The 21,268-nt window shown below is 48.7% G+C and overlaps 1 protein-coding gene and 1 pseudogene across 7 annotated transcripts; both read right to left on the reverse strand.

Annotated features, from left to right (window-relative positions):
* Positions 1-1,689: 1,689 nt before the first annotated feature.
* On the reverse strand, positions 1,690-2,618 carry LOC141585664 (cobalamin trafficking protein CblD pseudogene; annotated as a pseudogene).
* A 16,087-nt stretch (positions 2,619-18,705) lies between these two features.
* On the reverse strand, positions 18,706-20,934 carry LOC141585671 (tubulin beta-8 chain-like). Of its 7 annotated transcripts, none has more exons than XM_074406254.1 (5): positions 20,878-20,934; positions 20,497-20,605; positions 20,307-20,417; positions 19,784-19,809; positions 18,706-19,711 (listed from the first exon to the last, which is right to left on the reverse strand). In XM_074406254.1, exons 1-5 carry the CDS (start codon positions 20,932-20,934, stop codon positions 18,746-18,748), a joined length of 1,269 nt encoding a protein of 422 aa, XP_074262355.1. In that variant the 3' UTR covers positions 18,706-18,745. The 7 variants fall into 7 exon arrangements, with proteins under 7 accessions (XP_074262355.1, XP_074262528.1, XP_074262461.1 ...); XM_074406427.1 differs by having other exon boundaries at positions 18,706-19,111; positions 19,718-19,809; XM_074406360.1 differs by lacking the exon at positions 19,784-19,809 and having other exon boundaries at positions 18,706-19,691; positions 20,333-20,417.
* Between the last annotated feature and the right edge of the window lie 334 nt (positions 20,935-21,268).

Genomic DNA, 21,268 nt, shown 5'->3' on the forward strand with positions numbered 1-21,268 from the left:
GGGGGGTCTGCTCCTGGCTCAATGGACTGACACCCTGCCTGGCAACCCAGAAAATGAGGAACTCCAACCTCAAACAACAGATGACAGCCTGGAGGCCGCGGGGAGTGAGCAGAGCAGACAGATGTGGGGGCTGCAGGCTGAAGGGAGACCTCAGAGCTGTGCCCATGACAACCCATCTCCCTGACCCCACCCATGAACCCAGCCAGGCCCAGGCAGCTCTCATGTGCACAAAGTGAAGGAAGGAACATGGAATGTTGGAGGAAGTGGGACAGCCCTTGAGGGATGTGGTCTGAGATGATCATTCTCCACCAGTGGTAAAATTGATTTCACCTTGGGCTTCATGTGGCCATTCAGAAATGCAAGTGGCTGCACTTCCACTCCAATTCCTACAAAAATGCTCAAATCCACTGCAACCCAGGTGCTTCTCTATGAGAGGCCAAAAACTCGCTGAAGCCCAGCGAGGAATCATGGACTAAGAAACTTGGAGCCAGTTGAACCAACATGAAGTTTCCTAATATACCAAGTGATACCAAGCAACAGACATCTCACACGATGGATTCTGTGTAAAACCCCATTCCACCTCCAGCTGCAATACAGAGAGCGTCATCCTAATTTTGTCCTTGCTTTTCACTCATAAAATAGGTGTGGGCACCGAAATAAAACAGTGGATATAATAGGTCCAGAGTGAGGAACCGGCACCCATAACTCAGCCTGAAGTTCAGCGCCGTGCAAAAGGTTAATAAGAACCCCAGCAACTGGAGGGACTGAGTTACATCACCTCTCATCGGTCCCATTTCTTTCTCTCTATTTTTTACAATTGATGTAGGAAATGCATGTTTTAAAGATGGTAAAACAATTTACTGAGGATTCTTAAAGGAAATAATTTAACAATTTTATGGAGGACAGATTAAGGAGCAGTGGCATGAGCCCAGCAAGGAAGGAAATCACAGGACGTCCGAGTCCCTTTCCCACTCATTGCTGCGCCCAAGGACACAGTGAAGGCAAGTGGTGTACATTGCCGTCTTAAAAAGTATTACTGCTTCTCTGAATAGTCTGATGCCCCTCAACAGACTTCATATTCACACAGAAATAGATATGCATGTAGACGGGTTTCCTCATTTCTGCACTTTTGTCTCAGAAATTCCTGAACGTTTCTTCCCTTCTAAATCCTCCCATGGCCACGTGTTCAACCTGCTCTGTGCTGAAATGGAACCAGGATTTTGTCGTATACTTTGCACCTGAAACTTTTCCACAATGAGACAGAACAATTGTAGCACATCTGTCTTGGGAAGATGAGATTTTCACACGTATCATGCATACTTGCAAATGAGGAATGAGTGATACTAGTACAACGTCAGCCACAGTATGCAGATTTCAGAATTCTGACTCAGGAATCCTTACCTTTTTTTCATAACCAAACATGTGATTTATTTTTGAAATAAAGTAATTAATACTGAGGCTTTTTACCAATAAAGGGGAGAAATACTCATAGTAGATCATACCCTGGTTACAGGCTAATTACCACATTCTGTACAATGTGGATATGCTCAACATGTATTCAATGATAATATGAATAATGAACGTTTGCAATTTTAAAATCACAAATCACTTGCCAATGTTGTGAATTCATAAACATTGAAATAAATACTTAGAAATAAGTATCTTTTAAAAACTTTAGTCTCACAGTCTTTATAGTTCAACCCAAATATTACATACAAATAATGCAGCAAATAAATGGACATTTCTGATAATTTCCACTTGATTTCTTCATAATACTGCTGTCTGGTGTTGCATTAGTGAAGACACTTCCCACAACTACGTGGACACCCCAGAGACTATGACAAATCACTTTACAGCATTCAAGGTCATTGACAGAGAATCCTAAATGTCTGTAGCCTTCATCTGTCTCAAAAAGATTGTTGTTTGTATATGGCCCCAAAAATGTCAAACCAGATGATGGATCAATAAAGTCAGCCCAATATCCCTCAGCTTGAAGAGCATAGCAAATTTCCTTGCCACCACTGTCTAAAAGAACTTCTCTCTCAATTGCTACTTCTTCATTCTAACTAATCATATCATTCTTAGTTTTTTGTGTTACAGTCAGAATCATTAGTTTGCTATTAGCAACTTCTGGAAACAGTGATTCAAAATATCTTGCAGCAATTCAGGGCATATCTGTATTGCACACTCTATTCTGGCACTTTCAAAGTTTCTGTGCTGTTAATTTTGTGTTCAACAGGTGCCTCATTACCATAAAATTCATTCACAGGTTGTGCCATCACAAACTTGTCTTTCACCTGATAAAGGTTCTGCTAGAATATCAGGCAAAGTTTTACGAACCAGGCTTTCTTCAGTGAACCAGTCCCATTGAGGTGACAATCAAAACCTATGTTCCAAGGAAGCTGGAACCTCTATGTTGAGGTCCAATGGTCCCATACTTTCATCAGGCCACATGTTTGAAAGCATGTATCTGGAGGTGCAGAGGCCACATGAGACTCTTCAGAACCCGATGATCCTGCAGTTGAAAAGTCTTTGCGATTGACAACCCTTTTAACTAAAGAGCAAAATCCTGGGCAATAGGAAGCCAATCTGGCACTGTTGGAAAGCATATTGGCCATCTCTACTGGAAAGGACCGTTCGCAAAACAGCTTCCCTTTGGAAAGTTATTCCAGTTACCACCACTGCCTCCAGCTGCCCCAGAACCTGACTCTTTTGCTGTTAAATAGTGGCCTGAATCCTTACTTTTTAAGGAGAATTTTCAGGAAGGCATTTCAGTGTTTTTGTTACTAGAAGATGTATCTCCAGTGAAGATGCTCTTGCCTCCAGAAAGCTCTGACATGGTGTAATTAAGTGGGGAACCGTTGGTCCTCTCTCTTCTTTGGGGTGCAAAAGAGTGAGACAGACAGGCATGTGGGGGGTGCCAGGACATCCTGGCAGTGGAGGGATGTCATACAGTGGTTGCCTGTGCCACACTGGCTGCTGAATACATGTCACCCTGGACACAGGCTCGCCAGTATGGGGTGGGACATGTGGCAATCATGGGTCTTAGCCCTGGTCACATGGACATGGATCCAGTGGTAACTCTCACCTTTGCAGCTGAATCTCTCTTGCATGCTATCCACTATTTGCCAAAGCTATAATGGTTCACTCTTTATTTTCTCTAATAGCCCCAGATTAGAGCAGTGGGATAATTTCCCACTCTGAATGACTGGTTCCCTGCGCCCACCAGATGGCTCAGTCCACCGGGACCTCGTCCAGTCCTGAGGAAGCTGATCCCCACTGAAGACAGCAGACAGCCTGCCAGTGTTCTCCCCTCCTCCCCCGGATCTCAGAGACCTCCCTGGGCCTCCAAGGGTCCCATCCTGCGTCCCTTCCTTCTCCCTCTGCAGAGCAACCTCCACCATCCGTCCACCTTCAGCGGGAGACCCCCAGACACTGCCTCGCACTGAGCAGCCACAGCACCCCTGCCTGTTACTGATTTACTTATTTATTCATGTCCTTCCTCAAAAAAACACTTAGGTCTCAGAGAAGAAGCTTGTAGCTTCAGTCAGGGATCCATGAACTCCTCAAATTGGTGTTTTATCAAGAAAGGTTTCAGTGCGTATGTGGAATGAATGCAAAAACAAATGTACAGGAAGGTGCTTAAAACACCGACCCGCGTTCTGAAGGGACGGATAAGATCTGGATTCCTGTAAAAGTCATTCTCTCCAGACTTTTACTTCCTACATGGAAGAAAATCACAGGAACCCCTGACATGTGCAGAGTGATTAACTCACAGCTCAACTTGAGGGTTTAACAGGGAACTTTTCATCACTTACGCTCACTTGATCCTCCGAAGCGTCCAAGTCAGGAAAAGGGGAGAGATGGCGCTTCTATGTCGCACACGGGACAGCTCAGGGTGAGAAGGGCCCGGGACAAGGCCGAGTCCCCCCGCCGGTCCGCGGAGCCTCCGCACTCGGGACGGCGACCGTCAGCCTCCCCGTCCCGGAAACGGCCTCCGCGGGGCGGGCGCGGACACCCGAGGCCGGCCGGGGACGGCGGAGCCCCGCGGCGTCCCTCCAGCCCGGCGGCGACACGGCCCGCGCGGCCGCCAGGTGAAGCTCCGAAGCCGCCGAGGGGCCGAGTCCGCGCGGCCGAGCAGCCCGGACGGCGCGGAACGGCCGGGGCCCGGCGGGAGCCCGGGCTGGGGCGGGGCGGGCGCGGGGGAGGCGGCGCCGCGGGCGGGGAGCGCTCGGACCCCGCGTGTGCCGCGCGCGGACGGGGCGCCGCAGGCCGGGAGGACTCGGACCCCGCGCTCCGCACAGCCCGACCCCGCGCGGCCCGGCGGGGAGGCCGCCGCCCAGTGCGCCGGGAGCGCGTCCCCTGCCCCGGGGCCCGGCGGGCGGAGACGCGGGAAACGGCCGCACCCCGACCCCGAGGGTCCCCCCCGGCCCCGCGGGACCCGCCGCGCACTCGGGCGGCTGCGGTGGGAGGCGGCGCCGGTCGCCGAGAACGCCTGGACCGCGGTCCCGCCACGCGGCCTCTCCGACGGGGCTGCGCGGGGAACCGAGTCCGCCCGCCCTCGGCGCGCAGCCCCCGGAGACCGCCGGGCACAGGCGGCCGAGGAGAAGGAGCCCCGGGGCCGCCGGGGGGCGCGGGCGCACCGGGAAGGGGAAGACGGCGCCGCGCGAGGTCACCTGAGGTCACGCCGGAGGCGCCGGAGCCGGTGCTGCCCGGAAGGGCGCCATGGACGACGCGGCTCAGGCCCGGCTCGCCTCTGAGCGGGACGGCTCAGCACCACGCCGCGGCCTGAGAGGAGGGGGCCGAAGGCCGGGCACCGGCACGGGAGCCCCAGCGCTGCTGCTCTGGGCAGGGTGTGTGGCGTTCAGAGAGGATGAGGCTGACGCGCGCACACACACAGACACACACTGACACACACACACACCGACACACACACACACACACACACACACACACACACACCGACACACACACACACCGACACACACACACACCGACACAGACACACACACACCGACACACACACACACACCGACACACACACACACACCGACACACACACACACACCGACACACACACACACCGACACACACACACACACCGACACACACACACACACCGACACACACACACACCCCGACACACACACACACCCCGACACACACACACTGACACACACACACCCCGACACACACACACTGACACACACACACACCCCGACACACACACACACACTGACACACACACACACCGACACACACACACACACCGACACACACACCCCGACACACACCGACACACACTGACACACACACACACCGACACACACACACACCGACACACACACCGACACACACACACACACCGACACACACACCGACACACACACACCGACACACACACCGACACACACACACACCCCGACACACACACCGACACACACACCCCGACACACACCCCGACACACACACACCGACACACACACACACACCGACACACACACACCGACACACACACACACCGACACACACACCGACACACACACACACACCGACACACACACCGACACACACACACCCCGACACACACCCCGACACACACACCCCGACACACACACACACGACACACACACACCGACACACACACCGACACACACACACCGACACACACACCGACACACACACACCCCGACACACACACCCCGACACACACACCCCGACACACACACACACACCGACACACACACCGACACACACACACACCGACACACACACCGACACACACACCGACACACACACACACCGACACACACACACCGACACACACACACACCGACACACACACACACACCGACACACACACACTGACACACACACACACCGACACACACACACACACCGACACACACACACACCGACACACACACACACCCCGACACACACACCCCGACACACACACACACCGACACACACACACACCGACACACACACACCGACACACACACACCGACACACACACACACACCGACACACACACACCGACACACACACACACCGACACACACACACCGACACACACACCCCGACACACACACCCCGACACACACACACCGACACACACACACACCCCAACACGCACACACACCCCGACACACACACCCCGACACGCACACACACCCCGACACGCACACACACCGACACACACACCCCGACACACACACCGACACACACACACCGACACACACACACACCGACACACACACAGCAACACACACCGACACACACAGTGACACACACCGACACACACATACCGACACACACACACACCGACACACACACCGACACACACACACACACCGACACACACACACACACACACACACCGACACACACACCGACACACACACACACACGACTGTCAGCAGACACAGTAATCAACAGGACCAGACTCAGAGATGATGAGACTGACACGCACACACACACACACACACACACCCCAACACACACACCCCAGCACACACCACTGTCAGCAGACACAGTAATCAACAGGACCAGACTCAGAGATGACTCCAATATTGCAACTTGCTGTCAGATTGTCCTGGCCACTCTCTGTGGACGATGGATTCTCACCCCAAGTTTGGTTCACATGTGGAAACGAATGAGGCAAACACATGCCACAGGAGAGTGTTAAAAGGTTGATTTTACCCACATAATGAGGCATTCTGGGGAGATCAGGACAGATCTCCCATGCAGGCCCAAAATTGGCTTGAGAGAGCCGGAACAGTCCTGAGGATTCACGGTGGCAGGGGATGGCCCCCGGGGAAGATGCCTGTGCACAGGAAGGGCTTACATGGCTTGAATCTCCTGCAAGCACCAGAGGAGGGAAACCCTGGGCTTTCTTATCACCAGGCCCAAATGCTAGGCAGAGGGAAAGAGGGAGGGCTAGAGCTCAGAAGCTGTCAACAGTCAAACACCAAAAAAGGGAGACAGATTATTTATGACAAAGATAAAGATAAATAAAGATTTACAAGTAAATAGTTAAAAAAAATAAGTAGGCCGGGCGCTGTGGCTCACACCTGTAATCCTAACACTTTGGGAGGCCAAGGTGGGTGGATCACCTGAGGTCAGGAGTTCAAGACCAGCCTGGCCATCATGGTGAAACCCCCATCTTAAAAATAAAAAATAAATAAATATAAGTAAATAAACTAATAATTAAATAAATGGATGTATCACTAACATATCCTCAAGTGGAAAAGGTGGCAACATGCCTGAATACAGCAGGAATTTCAGCAGAGAGAAAGAAGTTGTGTGAAAAAGATAAAAAGGAAATCATAGATACGAGAAAACATGGCAAAACGTGAAGATTTTCTTCAGTGGGATTATTAGTCAACTCTATGACTGAGGAAGGAAACAATGAAATTTGATAGGCCAGTAAAATGACCCACAATGAAACACAAACAACAAACAAAAAAACAGTATCCAAGAGCCCGAGTGCTATCAAGCACACTAACGCACATATGATTGAGGCCCAGAAGTAGGAAACAAATAGGTCAGAATGAAAACTTGAAGATATGATGGCTCAAAGTTTTCTAAAAATTACAAAAGACATTGAAACAGAGATCCAGAAAACTCCAAGAAGCCAAGCCAAGACACCAATCAAGATTCTTTGCTTGACCAAACTTTAACCATGCTCTCTTGGGCCTTCTACCCAACAAGGCCTGTCATGTACTTCCCTGCATAATGGAGTTTTAATAGGAGTACTGTTAAGAAGGTTTAGGAGAGAATTCCTTACCCCTGATACCTGGCATCTGATTAAATTCCTCACCTCCACCATCCCCCAGGTGATGCCTAACTGCCTACCTGCCTGCCTCTGGTAAGGATACCATCAGGTCAGTTCAGCCAGACTCCTCCCAGACTTGATGTCTCCTCTTGTCAAGTTTCCATCCATCCATGTTCCCCAAGCCTATATTTTGTTTTTTGGCTAAAAATGTCCACTTGTTCTGGTGGTATTTGGAATTGAGCCCAGCTCTACACTGGAGTCTCTCTTTCCCTGCAGTTTTATAAATAAAATCTATCTAACCCTACCCTAACCCCTAACCCCTAACCCCTAACCTTTAACCCTAATCCTAAACCTTAACCCTAACCCTAGCCCTAACCCTAACACAGTTCTGCACACTGTGTGATGCCCAGCATAATCTACTCAACAACTCCCTTCCTGCCTCTACCATACAGCTTAAGGCCCCCCGCTCCCTTTCTTACAACTTCAATCAGAAGATCATGTTTTGGTCTTTGGTTTTTCCCCCAGGGCACATACTTTTTAATAAACTTCTACAGTGAGATGTATCATACTATCTTGAAATTATTTACCTGCATGTCTAGCCTTATCCGCCATCTCCACCAGTGAGTGAGCTACACAAGATGAGAAACCACATTTCATTCATCTTTATGACTCTAGTACTTGGCATCAGGAAAGAACGTAAGATGGATTTATAGAATTTAATAATGATTTTGATTAGTTTGGTTGTCATTTTTATCTCAGTGGTTTAAAGCAGTTTTTAAAGTAAAACAAAATAGCCACAGACATAAGATGTGCCTTTACAGATTCATCCTGAGTGGCTCTGAGTCTTTGATAAGCCACTTAGCTTTTCTGAGATCCAAATTACTCATGTGTGAAAGATAAGGAGGAGATCTACTTGACCAACTTTACCCACTTCATGGGTGAGCGTGATAAGCAATCCTAAAAATAACAATCAGCATGAAGTTTCCAAAATCATACATTCACATTTCTAAAAACTACTTGTTTAAAAAGTACCTTCATAAAAAAGGTATTTTATACTGGCAAAAAAAAAAAAAAATGAGGCCTAAATAACATGTCAGTAAAGCTCTTTTTAAGTTGTAAAGCATACATGTGAAATAATATGGCTTTTAGTTTCTATTATAATAACTATAACCAGGTTTCTTCTTGGATGTTGTGGGTTCTTGACCTCCAACCTCTTAAAGAATAAGCAGTGGGACTGCTTCAGCTGCACTGTATGCTTGCAAAGTTAAATTCTGGACCAAAGACGGTGTTGCAGAAAGGTGATTTTATTTAGGTAGAGAAAAGAGAAGGAAAGGAGAAGAGAAAGGCTTCAACAAAGAGTGTGGAAGGGAATTCCAGAGGGGAAATCCCAGAGGGACCTCCTACCATGTGGGAGGGGATTCCAGAAAGTTGGAAATCCAGTGCAGGTGAGGGAGCATGGACTTTTATCCTGGGAGAAACCCCCACCTTCTCCAAGACGCTGAGCCAATGAAAGGAGTTTCTTAGAACTTCCTCTGGAGTGATTGACTTTTAGTTTCTTCCCCTTCCTGTGAAATTCAAACATAAACATTTGAATCTCCTGGATGGAGAGAAATGGGAGCAGGGCATGGCACTGGGAAATTCTTGCCCTTAAAGCTATGCCCCCTCACGGACCCAGAAAGAGAACACATTCCCTCATAACCACCTGGCATAACTCAAAAGATCACAGTCTAGCTTGCAGACAGAAAAGCCTGTTTCCAGGGCTCATAATTCATTGAAGAGTAGAAGGTAATTTTATTTTCATTTAATGCAATGAAAATAAAATGATACTTCCTTCTGGCTTCCTTTACTTCAGCTTTTTTATGAGGAAATAAAACATCTTACGAGTGCATAGAACTTAAATTTTTAAAACACTTCCACATCCATTATCTCTTTTAATCCTCAGGACCATCCCCACTTGGCAGATCAAAAATCCATTTTTCAGAACTGGGAGTGACTTGCGTTAGACCTTCCAGCAAGTGAGAGAGAGTTGGACTTCAAACTGAGGTCCTCAGGTGGCAAGTTTTCTACCTTTCCATCAGACCAAAATCCCATAGCATTAGAGTATTTGAGATCATTCTAATGTTTTTAGAGATTAAGAAGCAGAGACCAAGAGATTCCAAATGATCTAAGATCACACAATTAAGGAGAGTATTACGAACCCAGAATGCCCCACTTGCCCCAGTCCCTAAATAATTATATATTATCTTTTATGAGATCCAGCGTCAAAGATGGCCCCCAGTGATTCCCGCCTACCAGTATTCACATTCTTGTATAATTTTGTCTCACATGAAAGAGGGCTGACTTGTATAACCAATAGGATATTGTGGCAATGGCAACATGTGACTTCTGAGGCTAGGTCATAAAAGAGATTGCAGCTGTTTTCTTGTTCTTTTGAAACGTGTGCTCTGAGGGAAGGCAGACACAAGGTTGTGAGGACACTCAGGACACTCCAAAGGGTTCCCGAATGTCCAAGGAGCAGAGGCATCTTGCCAAGAGACAGTATCTCCAGTTATGTGAGTTAGCAATGGTTCTTCTGGTCCCGTTAGAAATTTCATTTAAATTTTCAGAGATTGCAGTCCTTGCCAACATCTGGACTATAACTCCAGGACAGACCCTAAGCCAGAACCATGCAGCTAAATCACTCCTGAATTTCTGACACACAAACTGTGTTATAATAAGCATTTGTTGCTGTTTAAGTCACTTAGTTTTTGAGGAGATTCATTATGTAACAATAAATAACTAACATATTTTCTGTTACAGACAATAGGCTCTCCAAAGAGAATGTATGCACATTCTCCTGTCTTCTCCTGATTTCAGACCTCTTTCCCTAAAATGTAGTCACAAATACACTTACCGTCAGTTCCCTAACCTCCTTGTCAAGGATATTAATCAAATGAGAGAAGCTACTTCAATAATCTGATTCACTATAATCTTCACTCAGCTGCCCCAGGAGTTTTCCATCTTGTCCCAAAGCATTTCCTCACCACGTACTCATGTCTAAAGCCTGAGATAAGGTTGACTAGGTGGTGTGAATATCACAGGCTCTAGATCTGCTCTGTCTTCTAAGGAACACCTAATAAGATCTGAGCTACATCTGGTTGAAAAATTGGGTCTAGAAATGATAGGAATGTGGAACTCAATTATACTCCTGTTTATTTAACAAAACTAACTCTCCTCCCCTTCCTCCATCCTTATTTACCTGTCAAAAGATTTCATGTTTGTCTTTCAATCCTTCTACCATTCTCCTGTCCTGTATAATTTAACATACTTATTACTGAGAAACCAAAAACATGGCAACTGGTTAACTATGAACATGCTCATCCTTTTTAGAAATAAGCTTTCTATAAATCAGAACCCTTTATTTTTCCAAATAAAAATAAAGTGTGAAACCAGAAGTCCCCTCGACAAAGACCAGTCCATTTATGCAACTCCCAGGACCAAAATAAATAAAGGATGAAAATCATGAACTCATGCCATGTCTGCTCTAGGAAAATCCATGATACCTGTCAAGAGGAAGAGAACAAGATGCCAGCCAGCCTATCAGGGCATTGCTTTCATTCCCAGCTTCATGGTCAGGAGCAAACATCATCAAGTTCTTTTCATTGGGGATGAAGAGAAGAAGAGGGGCTGGCAACACCCTTTAGGATACCCTCTAGGATCCAGAGGGAAAACAGACATCACTCCCTCCAAGGCACAGTCAAGAATCACTGCCCTAGTCAAGGGGGAGCCAGGAACTTAGTTAGGGCCTCTCTTATCTAGGGTGGACCAACATCAATGCCATGGCAAGGGAGCATCTGGAAGTCTGAAAATAACCAGAACAGAGAAAGAGAAGTAACAGAGAAGGTTACCAGCATGTATCATCCATCTATGGTGGGCCAGGTACTCTGCTGAATGATGGATACTTAGCATCTTATTTAAGCCTCCCAACTGCATAGTGGTTAAGAGTATCTGCTTTGGTAAGAACATAGCTTCAAACCCTCTTTCTGGTTGTATGATATTGAGCAAGCCATTTGACCTCTCTGAGCCTCAGTTTCCTTCCACGTAAAGCAGGGTAGTGTTTAGTATTACCAGGAGATAGAGTTTACAAAATGAGTATCTTTAGTATCATTGAGGAAGAAATGAGATAATTGCAAGTGCAATTATCAAACTGTCCAGAGCATACAAATTACTCAGAGGATTTGATTAGATGCCTATTCTTCTTCATTTAATCAGAATTTCTAAGTAATTTGGGGTGTAGCCTGAGAGGCTACATTTCTTGCAAGCATCCAGGAAATAACAATGCTGCTGGCCCAAGAACCACATTTTGGGTAGTGAGGATAAAATGACTCATAACATTCAGTGATATTATTGGTGTTAATATTTTAACATGATCTTCCTAGCAAGAGCAGCAGAGCTGGTAAGTGGCACAACCAGGGTACAAATTCAGGAATAACTCTCTTCCTCCCTTATTTGCCTCTCAAAAGGAGCCAGATATGTTTGGAACGAGATAAACAATGCCTTCATGGGGCCATTTTTTCAGTTATCTACCTGTCCAGTGACTTCATGTGACATTTCAATCCTGACATCTCAAAATCTCCAGAAAGTATAGCAGAGATGTTATGGATTCACTGCATCCTCCATCATATACTCTTATCCTGAGGACTTTCTGAGTTGCCAAGAAAATTTCTGTCAGCAAAGACAGATTCAATCAAAAGTGAAAACTGAGATTTAATTCAGCCTGAGCATGAAAGCAATCAACCAGGAGATGGGAGATTAACCCCCTGGGTCACATCCCAGGGACACAAATGGGCTGACTGTTCCATGTTCATTAGAATTAATTCACCACTGTCTGCCTTGGGAATCACAGGGAAGAGCTTCTCTTCTAAGATCGAACAGGCCCTGAGACATGGGCAAGGGGCTTAAATCTCATTGCCTCTCAGTGAAGGGTTGGACCTGAATAAACAGATATTTGCCTTTAGAGAGGGTATAATAAGGTTTCCAAGATGAGTCTGGCATTATTATTTTATACTTATGATACTTCTGAGGCAAAACCACTTTGCATTTTTAAATTATCTTAAAAATGCAAGTAGTCGTGGGAAAAGAAAGCAGAGACCAATTCTGAGAAAGAGAAAAAAGTGAGCGATCTTTACATCCAAAACCCTGACATCAGACACTTTAGAAATTGTGTGCACTGGAGCTGGGTGTTGCTGCAGATACATCGGCAGCTAGTTGTGAAGGTTTGAGGCCAAGTGACATACTTGCAAGCACAGCTAGTTTAAAACGGCACTAATAAGAGTTATGACTGATAAAAGGTGCTGTTCTGTCCCAGGCACTGTGTTAAGCACTGTAAGTGCATTGTCACAGTACTCTCTCCAATAATCTATGGAAGACGGCTCAGTTCTCCCTTTCTTACCGAGAATTGGAGTGGTGGTAATGCTACAAACAAATATACTTGTTTACCTGAATTGAATCGTTTGGTAGGAATGAGAGATTCCGCTACTAATCAGAGCACAAAATTTGAGAGAGAATACAAGACAAAAGAGAACAGAAGAGTCTTGTTGTTATTGGTCAACATCGAAGCACTATCACTGGGTCTTTTTAAGTTATATAAACCACTCAACAGAACACATGCGAGCTTTACCAGTGGGCAGCATGCTGAGAGTCCAAACCACTCCTTGATGTGGCTATGGTTTCCTAACAATGGGTCTCTCCTGTGTCTAATTATGGCCAAACCCATTTGGGGAAGACAGTGATGATGTGACGGAATTCTCACAGGGCGTGGCATCACAGAGCCTGAGTTTGCATCCAGGTAACAAATGTGTCCAGGGAACTTAGGGAAAGCAACTAACTTTTCTGACGCTGTATCCTCTTCTGTAAAATGAGGCAAATGCTACTTACTATATAGAACTCATAACCTTCAGTGATTACTATTGGTGCTAGTATGTTAACATAACCTCCCTAGCAAGAGCAGCAGAACTGGTAAATGGCAGAACCAAGGTACAAAATCAGGACTAACTCTCCCCCTCTTCTAGTTATCTACCAGCCCAGTGACTTCCTGTGTGACATTTCAACCCTGACATCTCAAAGTCTCCAGAAAGCAATTCCAGCAGAGATGTAATGGATTCACTGCATCCCCCATTGCATTATCTCATACTGAGGACTTTCTGGGTCACTCAGAAAACTTCTGTCAGCCCTCTCTCATCACTCCTATTCAACATAGTATTGAAGTTCTGGCCCAGGCAATCAGGCAAGAAAAAGAAATAAAGGGCATTCGATTAGGAAAAGAGGAAGTCAAGTTTTCTCTACTTGCAGATGACATGATTGCACATTTAGAAGACCTCATTGTCTCAGCCCAAAATCTCCTTAAGCTGATAAGCAACTTCAGCGAAGTCTCAGGATACAAAATCAATGTGTAAAAATCACAAGCATTCCTATACACCCGTAGTAGCCATAAGAGAGCGAAATCATGTGAACTCCCATTCACAATTGCTACTCAGAGAATAAAATACCTAGAAATACAACTAACAAGGGACGTGAAGGATCTCTACCAACCACTGCTCAAGCAGAGACAGAGTCAGTCAAAAATGAAACGTAAAGTCTAATTCAGCCTGAGGATGAAGATGGGCAAACAAAATAATACTTGTGAAAATGACTTCACCCTGTGGTGCAAATATTAGGTGTTGTCCTTAGAGGAAAATAACCTTTTATATCCTTTCCCCCTGAGAAATTCTGAGCCGCAAGCAGTGTTTAGTTTTTAGTTCTTATGCAAAAAAATGGCAAGTAATGCATGAATCATCAGAGCATTTGCTTTCTGCAGGGTCATTTTTTTCTCTTTCTCCCCTTTCCACTGGCAATGAGGCCTTTTTAAAACTAACAGTTCCCTATAATCAGTTGGTTCTCCCCTTCATGCCTAACCGAGGTTGTTTAGAAAGCAAGGAAACATGTCTTCTTTCAGCACCTTGAGAAAGGAAAGCTGACAAAGATAACTCAGAATCACAGGCCACTCGCTTAACACTGTAATGTCTGGCTTTTGATCATAGGCTCACTTCAAACATTTCAGGAGCAAATCAAGCACATACTTCTGCACACATGCACACAAGACATGCACCCACAGTGTGATGAGAAATTCCTGCCCTACCCCTTGCTTCTTATTAAAGCAAGGTCTGTCACTAACAGCTGGAGGACAAACAAAAAGAAATGCTTGGAGGGGACATTTACCTATGGTCATGAAACCAAGGCCCTATTGACAAAGCAAAAGTAGAGCTAAGAATGGACTGAAGTGTTACTGATGTAAGAGAAGGACTTTTTAAACACTGGAACTCCCCCACCCTTTCACTGCTAAACTGGTCTTGCCTCTGGGAGTATTGATCTCCACACTCTCTGGCAAAGTCTGTAAAAGAAACTGGCTTAAGAAAGTGTGGCACATATACACCATGGAATACTATGCATCCATAACAAAGGAACCTCTTTAAAGAATATATCCAACTTCTTATCTTGCTATTCTGCCATTAATTTTTATTTGAAGCTCTTTTTAACCTACCATTCATTTCCTTGCCAAGGAATTGCAAGCTTATTCACTAGTCTCATCATACTAGCTGCGAACAAGCCCACTGCATGTCACACTGGGTGGCCAGCATGTCTGTGAAGGGCAGAAACCGGGGCAGCCAAACAGCTAAGGCCAGCCAGTAAGGACCCGATGCCCACTCTATAGAGGACTCCACACTAAAAGACAAGGTTAGCAAATGCCAGGCTGCATCACCAGTTATTCCCCCCAAAACAAAAAAGTAACCTCGCCAGGAAACATGTGTGAGTACATACCTAAGCATAGGCACACAGCTACATGCAAAGGCGAAAGGCTGGGAAGGAACCAAATCCACCTCTGAACACCACTTACTTCTGGGGAAAAGGCAGGTGAGGACGACTACCAGCATTCCTCACCTTTGCAACTGGTGAGCTTGTGTCCATTTTGGCTTTTTTTTTTTTTAAGGCAATTTGCACTCCTTGGGTGATCACACAGGCCCTGCAAAACCGAACCATCAACAACCACCTTCCCGTGAGGCCAAACAATGGCTTCCCTCAAAGCTCGGCCCACCCGCTCACCTCCCAGTCCTGCTCCCATGCAGGGGGCTACTGGCCTCCAGGGGTACAGGAGTCGAGGCCAAACCCACACCACAGATTCCTGGTGAAACCAGCATGTATCCAAGGACCTTTCCCCGACCTGGGTCATGTGCCCACTGCACAAATATGCCTGTGCTTGCTCTCCTAGGACAGAGACTCCCTTTTATTACAGTTGCAATGAGGAATAGGGAGTTCTGGTGCTGTCCTATACAGGTTGGATGCTAATCTGATGCGGTGCTGTTGGAGAAGCTTGCCTGAGTCAGGTGCGTTCTCAGCACATGATGTATGCTCTCCCTTCAAGTTGCAGGAGTCCCAGAAGGTAAGTGCTGCTGCAACTCCCATTTCCTGGTGAGCAGAGGTCAGGTGATCTGCAGCCGCCCAAGCAGCTGCTAAGTGGCCCACAGGCCGGATCTGCATCTCACTTGCAGAGTCCCTTCCTGGCTGCTGGGGCTGCCCTGGAGACTCATCCTGCCTCCTCCTCCTCTTCCCTCCACAACGATGCCAGCTTCTATCCACAGCTGCACTCCAGGTGGGGAACACCTGTGGAGGTACCAGGGTACAACTACGCAAAGACTCCAGCGTGCAGAAGGGCCCCTGCTCCACGTCATTTCCATATCCAAGACCAAGCTCATCTAGGGCTTCAGCAAATCCAAGCCTCCCCTGAATTCCCTGCTGAAACCAAGCTGAGTCGTATGACCCCCACTACACTGGTTAGCTGCCGGTTCCAGATGCTGCTCCCCTTGGCCTCTGTACAGTTCTGAAGTCCTACAAAAATATTGAGATCCTAAGCTGACTCTCACCCAAGGAAATAAACAACTAGGGGTCAGGGGCCACCAGGGGTAGGGAACATACCCAGACAGGTACTGCTGCCTTCAGGCTTAAGGCACTTCCCCTGTTATTCGCCATGCTTGCCAGGCTGGAAAGGGGACACCAGAAACTTTGGAAACCCAAACCTGTAGCTAGCATATGGATACGATGCCTGAAAGAGCACCACTCCTATCCATAAAATCCTCAGATGGAACCAGGTAATTGGGAAATATGTGGGTACCAATCCCAACCCCTAGACTCAGGTGAGAATTGCAGTAGTGACTTGCCCCCCTGCCACTCCGGCTGTACCACTACTGCTACAGGAGGAAGGCGCATCTGACCCCATGCTCGCGTGCAGACACTAGGTGTGAGCAGGTTCCGGTGGTTGCTGCAGCTGAACCTTCCCAACTGGATCCATGCAAGGTCATCTCAAGTGGGTGTGTGCCTGGGCTGGGCAAGGATACCCCTCAAACAGTGAAAGCCACTGAGGAGGGCTGTCAGAGAGGCCCCTTTTTCCTGCTCCAAGAACAGGTTGGGGGAGCACGGGGGACCTCTCCCACTTCGCTGCTACTTCCAGGAGCCACTTCTTTCAAGATGAGGTATGATCCTCTTTGCCTACTCTCATTTGCCCCCAGTAGCCCATTGTCAACATTCAGACAATAAAAAGAGGAGCCTCGCCTGTTTTCCCTGACAGGCAGGTGGGTGTGCCCGGGGGACCTGGGGTGAATCCTGTACTTCTCCCCACCCCATGGCTATACTGGCTTTGTCCTGTCTGATATGAGTGGGTGGAGAACTACCAAGATGTCATCACACAGGCCATGGACAAGTTCTACAAGAGCCACGTGGAAGAGCACTGTCCTGGCGTGCTGCCCAGCACCCAGCTCATGCACACATCTTATTTGACAGCTTCCTCGAAGCAGGTCTTGAAGTCCAGGCTCCTGAGAAGCCTGGGGAAGAGACTCTGCTGGGCTAAAGAACCCATCCCCAAAGGTGCCACCCTCACCAGTCTCATCCTGACAACCTTGGATTATTATTGCCCTGAAGTTTTGGAGTGGGGGACAGACAGGAGAACGCCCATTAGCCACCTTTCCAGAGAACATCAGCCCTGCAGACTGGGGCAGGTCAGACCTCCGTGCAGGCATTTGTTTCCTCACTCGTTGCCAGGGGGGAAAACGGCACTTGTGAACACCTGCCTGTCTTCCCAGGCCCCGTTCAGAAACCCCGTCTGTGCCTTTGGAGAGAGACTACCCCAAGTATGCAGGCCAGCAACTGTACCCTACGGCCTTCAGGACCCAATCCCCTTCCATATGGGGTTCACTGCATGTGAGTAGATGGTGGGCTTGATTCCTGCCCACTAGCCCCTGCTAGATACCCCGGCCCACCTCCTTAAGAGAATGAGGCCACAGACACACCCAGGCCGCTATGGTGAGCGGGTGGCTGGAGCCATACTTGCCCACCCTTCATTGCTGGTTCAGGGCCAACTGTCTGACTACAGTCCTACCCTGAGATGATATGTGGGGAACATCATCCACCAGGGTCACTAACCACTTACAAAATTCCAGAAACAGAGGCCCAGCTGGTCCCCTGGAAATTCAGTAAATAGGATAAACCAAGGTTGCCTTCAGAAACGGGTTTCCCACTAAGTAGCTGTCCAAGGTCCAGGCCAGCCCCAAGTTTGCGTGAAGCCTGCCTGCCATGTCCACAGCCCATGCTGACCCCCTCCAGGAGCCACTGGACTGCTTGTTCCCAGGATGTGAGAAGCCCAAGACAGCTGCAGCCTTGCAGGACCACTATGCCCATCCAGAAGAAGTATGCCCATCTGAAAGTAGTACCCAGAGGGCCTTTAGAAAGAAGCTGGAGGTGAAACCAGATGCTATGAAAATATTTTGTTAGGTCAAACCACTTGCTATGAAAATGCTTTAAAATGCAGGAGATGTAAAGACTCAAGTGTGTAGTGACAACGGCTATCATAACACTAAAAAAATCCACACTGCTTCCCCCTTTACCTAGAAAAGGAAGCTTCTAGGCTACCTCCTCCTCCTCCTCCGCACACTCCTCAAACTCCTCCTCCTCAGCTGTGGCATCTTGGTATTGCTGGTATTCTGACACCAGGTCATTCAGGTTGCTCTCAGCCTCGGTGAACTCCATCTCATCCATGCCCTCGCCCGTGTACCAGTGCAGGAAGGCCTTGCGCCTGAACATAGCTGTAAACTGCTCAGAGATGCGTTTGAAGAGCTCTTGGATCGCTGTGTTGTTACCAATGAAGGTGGCCGACATTTTTAGCCCCCGGGGTGGGATGTCACAGACGGCTGTTTTCACGTTGTGAGGGAGCCATTCAGCAAAGTAGCTGCTGTTCTTATTTTGAATGTTGAACATTTGCTCATCCACCTCCCTCATGGACATGAGACCTCTAAAAATGGCAGCCACGGTTAGGTAGCGGCCGTGACGGGGGTCACAGGCGGCCATCATATTCTTAGCATCAAAGAGCTGCTGAGTGAGCTCAGCCACGGTCAGGGCCCGGTACTGCTGGCTGCCCCCGCTGGTCAGTGGGGCAAAGCCGGGCATGAAGAAGTGCAGCCGGGGAAATGGAACCATGTTCACCGCCAGCTTCCGCAGGTCGGCGTTCAGCTGGCCCGGGAAGCGCAGGCACGTGGTGACCCCACTCATGGTAGCAGACACCAGGTGATTCAGGTCACCGTAGGTGGGTGTGGTCAGTTTTAAGGTCCTGGAACAGATGTTATAGAGCGCTTCGTTATCAATGCAGAACGTCTTGTCTGCATTTTGTACGAGCTGGTGGACGGAGAGGGTGGCATTGTAGGGCTCCACCACGGTGTCTGACACCCTGGGCGAGGGCAGGACGCTGAATGTGTTTATGATCCTGTCTGGGTACTCCTCCCGAATTTTGCCCATGAGAAGGGCACCCATCCCAGACCCAGTCCCCCCACCCAGGGAGTGGGTCAGCTGGAAACCCTGCAGGCAATCACAGCTCTCAGCTTCTTTTCTCACAACATCCATCACTGACTCCATCAGCTCTGCGCCTTCTGTGTAGTAGCCCTTGGCCCAGTTGTTCCCGGCCCCACACTGACCTGTAAGGTAGTACAGTCAGTCACTCAATGGCCAGGTATATGGTCATCGGTGGTCACCACCACAATGCAAAAGGCACCATTCACCCTGCAGGTAGAGCAAGTTAAACCCTCTCCCCTAAAGTTACAGGACAGCAGCCTTGCCTGTTAGAACCCAGATCAGGAACCAAACCTGAGACAGCTGCCTGTTAGCACCTAGATCAGGAGCCAAACAAGAGACTCGCTGCAGGTGGCTCCTGCCCGTTCCCAGCGAAGGCCGTAGTCACCGCCCCAGCTCAGCTGCCTGCAGGGAGATCACATCAGCAGCTCCTCACCTTGAGGAGACAGCTCGGCCTTCCTCCCCCAAAGCCCATTTAGGAGAGAGAGACTGAGTAATTCAGAGGATGGGAGGGTGTTCAAGGGCCCCGGTTCCAGTTCCCACAGAGATGACCTTGGGGCACTCGCTGACTTTGAGCTGCCCTGGCTAAGGAGCCGCACCCCAGTCCTCATCCACATCTCACCAAAGATGAAGTTGTCTGGCCTGAAGATCTGCCCGAAGGGCCCTGAGCGCACAGAGTCCATGGTGCCCGGCTCCAGATCCACGAGCACAGCGCGGGCCACATACCTGCCACCTAAAGGAAACGGGAGGGCATCGGTGAGGAGAGGGCTGGCATTCCCAGGAGGGCGGTCGGGGAAAGACTGGGCTCTCACTGCTGGCCTCGTTGTAGTACACATTGATGCGTTCCTGCTGCAGGTCACTGTCCCCGTGGTAGGTGCCAGCACGGTCGATGCCGTGTTCATCAGAGATCACCTCCCAGAACTGCAAGAGATGCAAGAGGCCAGACAGGCCAGGGCTGAGTCATGGAGCTCAGGGAGCTGGAGTTGCCCCAGTCCATCTCCCACTTCCACCCCCACCCTCAGGCCTCTGGGTCCCTTGGTGTTCACTCTGGCAGCCTCACCAGCCACCCAGCTCTACTGTGTCCGAGGCAGGGAGCCCAGGGCTGGCCATGCAGAGGCACCACACCCTCCACTGCCAACATCACCGGCCACCCTGCAGGCACGAGCTGGGACCTCAGAGCCCCAGCTGCCAACCTTTGCACCGATCTGGTTCCCGCACTGCCCAGTTTGGGTGAGCACGATCTCCCGCATAGCCAAGGCAAGACTAGGCCAGCAACAGAAACGCTAGATGGAAGACCAACCACACAATGACTCAGCCCGCCATCTGCCGACGCTTAAATAGCCCCGTGCCCACCTCCCCCAGCCTTGGATTGGGCTCCCAGAATAAGAAACAGCTTTACTTTTACACAGGTGTGCCCACCTGTGACTCCCTTGGAGGTTAATGGCTATTGGAGAGCTCAGGTGGCCTTGCTGTGGTCCTTTCCACGCTGGGGAGAGCTGGGCAGCTGAAGAACTTCCTCCCATGTCTTTAGTGAGACTAAATCCCTAGCTGAGCTGAAACTGAATTTTCCTCCCATGTGGGCGG

The sequence above is a fragment of the Saimiri boliviensis genome, chromosome 1, assembly GCF_048565385.1.
Source record: "Saimiri boliviensis isolate mSaiBol1 chromosome 1, mSaiBol1.pri, whole genome shotgun sequence".
NCBI classification, from domain to species: Eukaryota; Metazoa; Chordata; class Mammalia; order Primates; family Cebidae; genus Saimiri; species Saimiri boliviensis.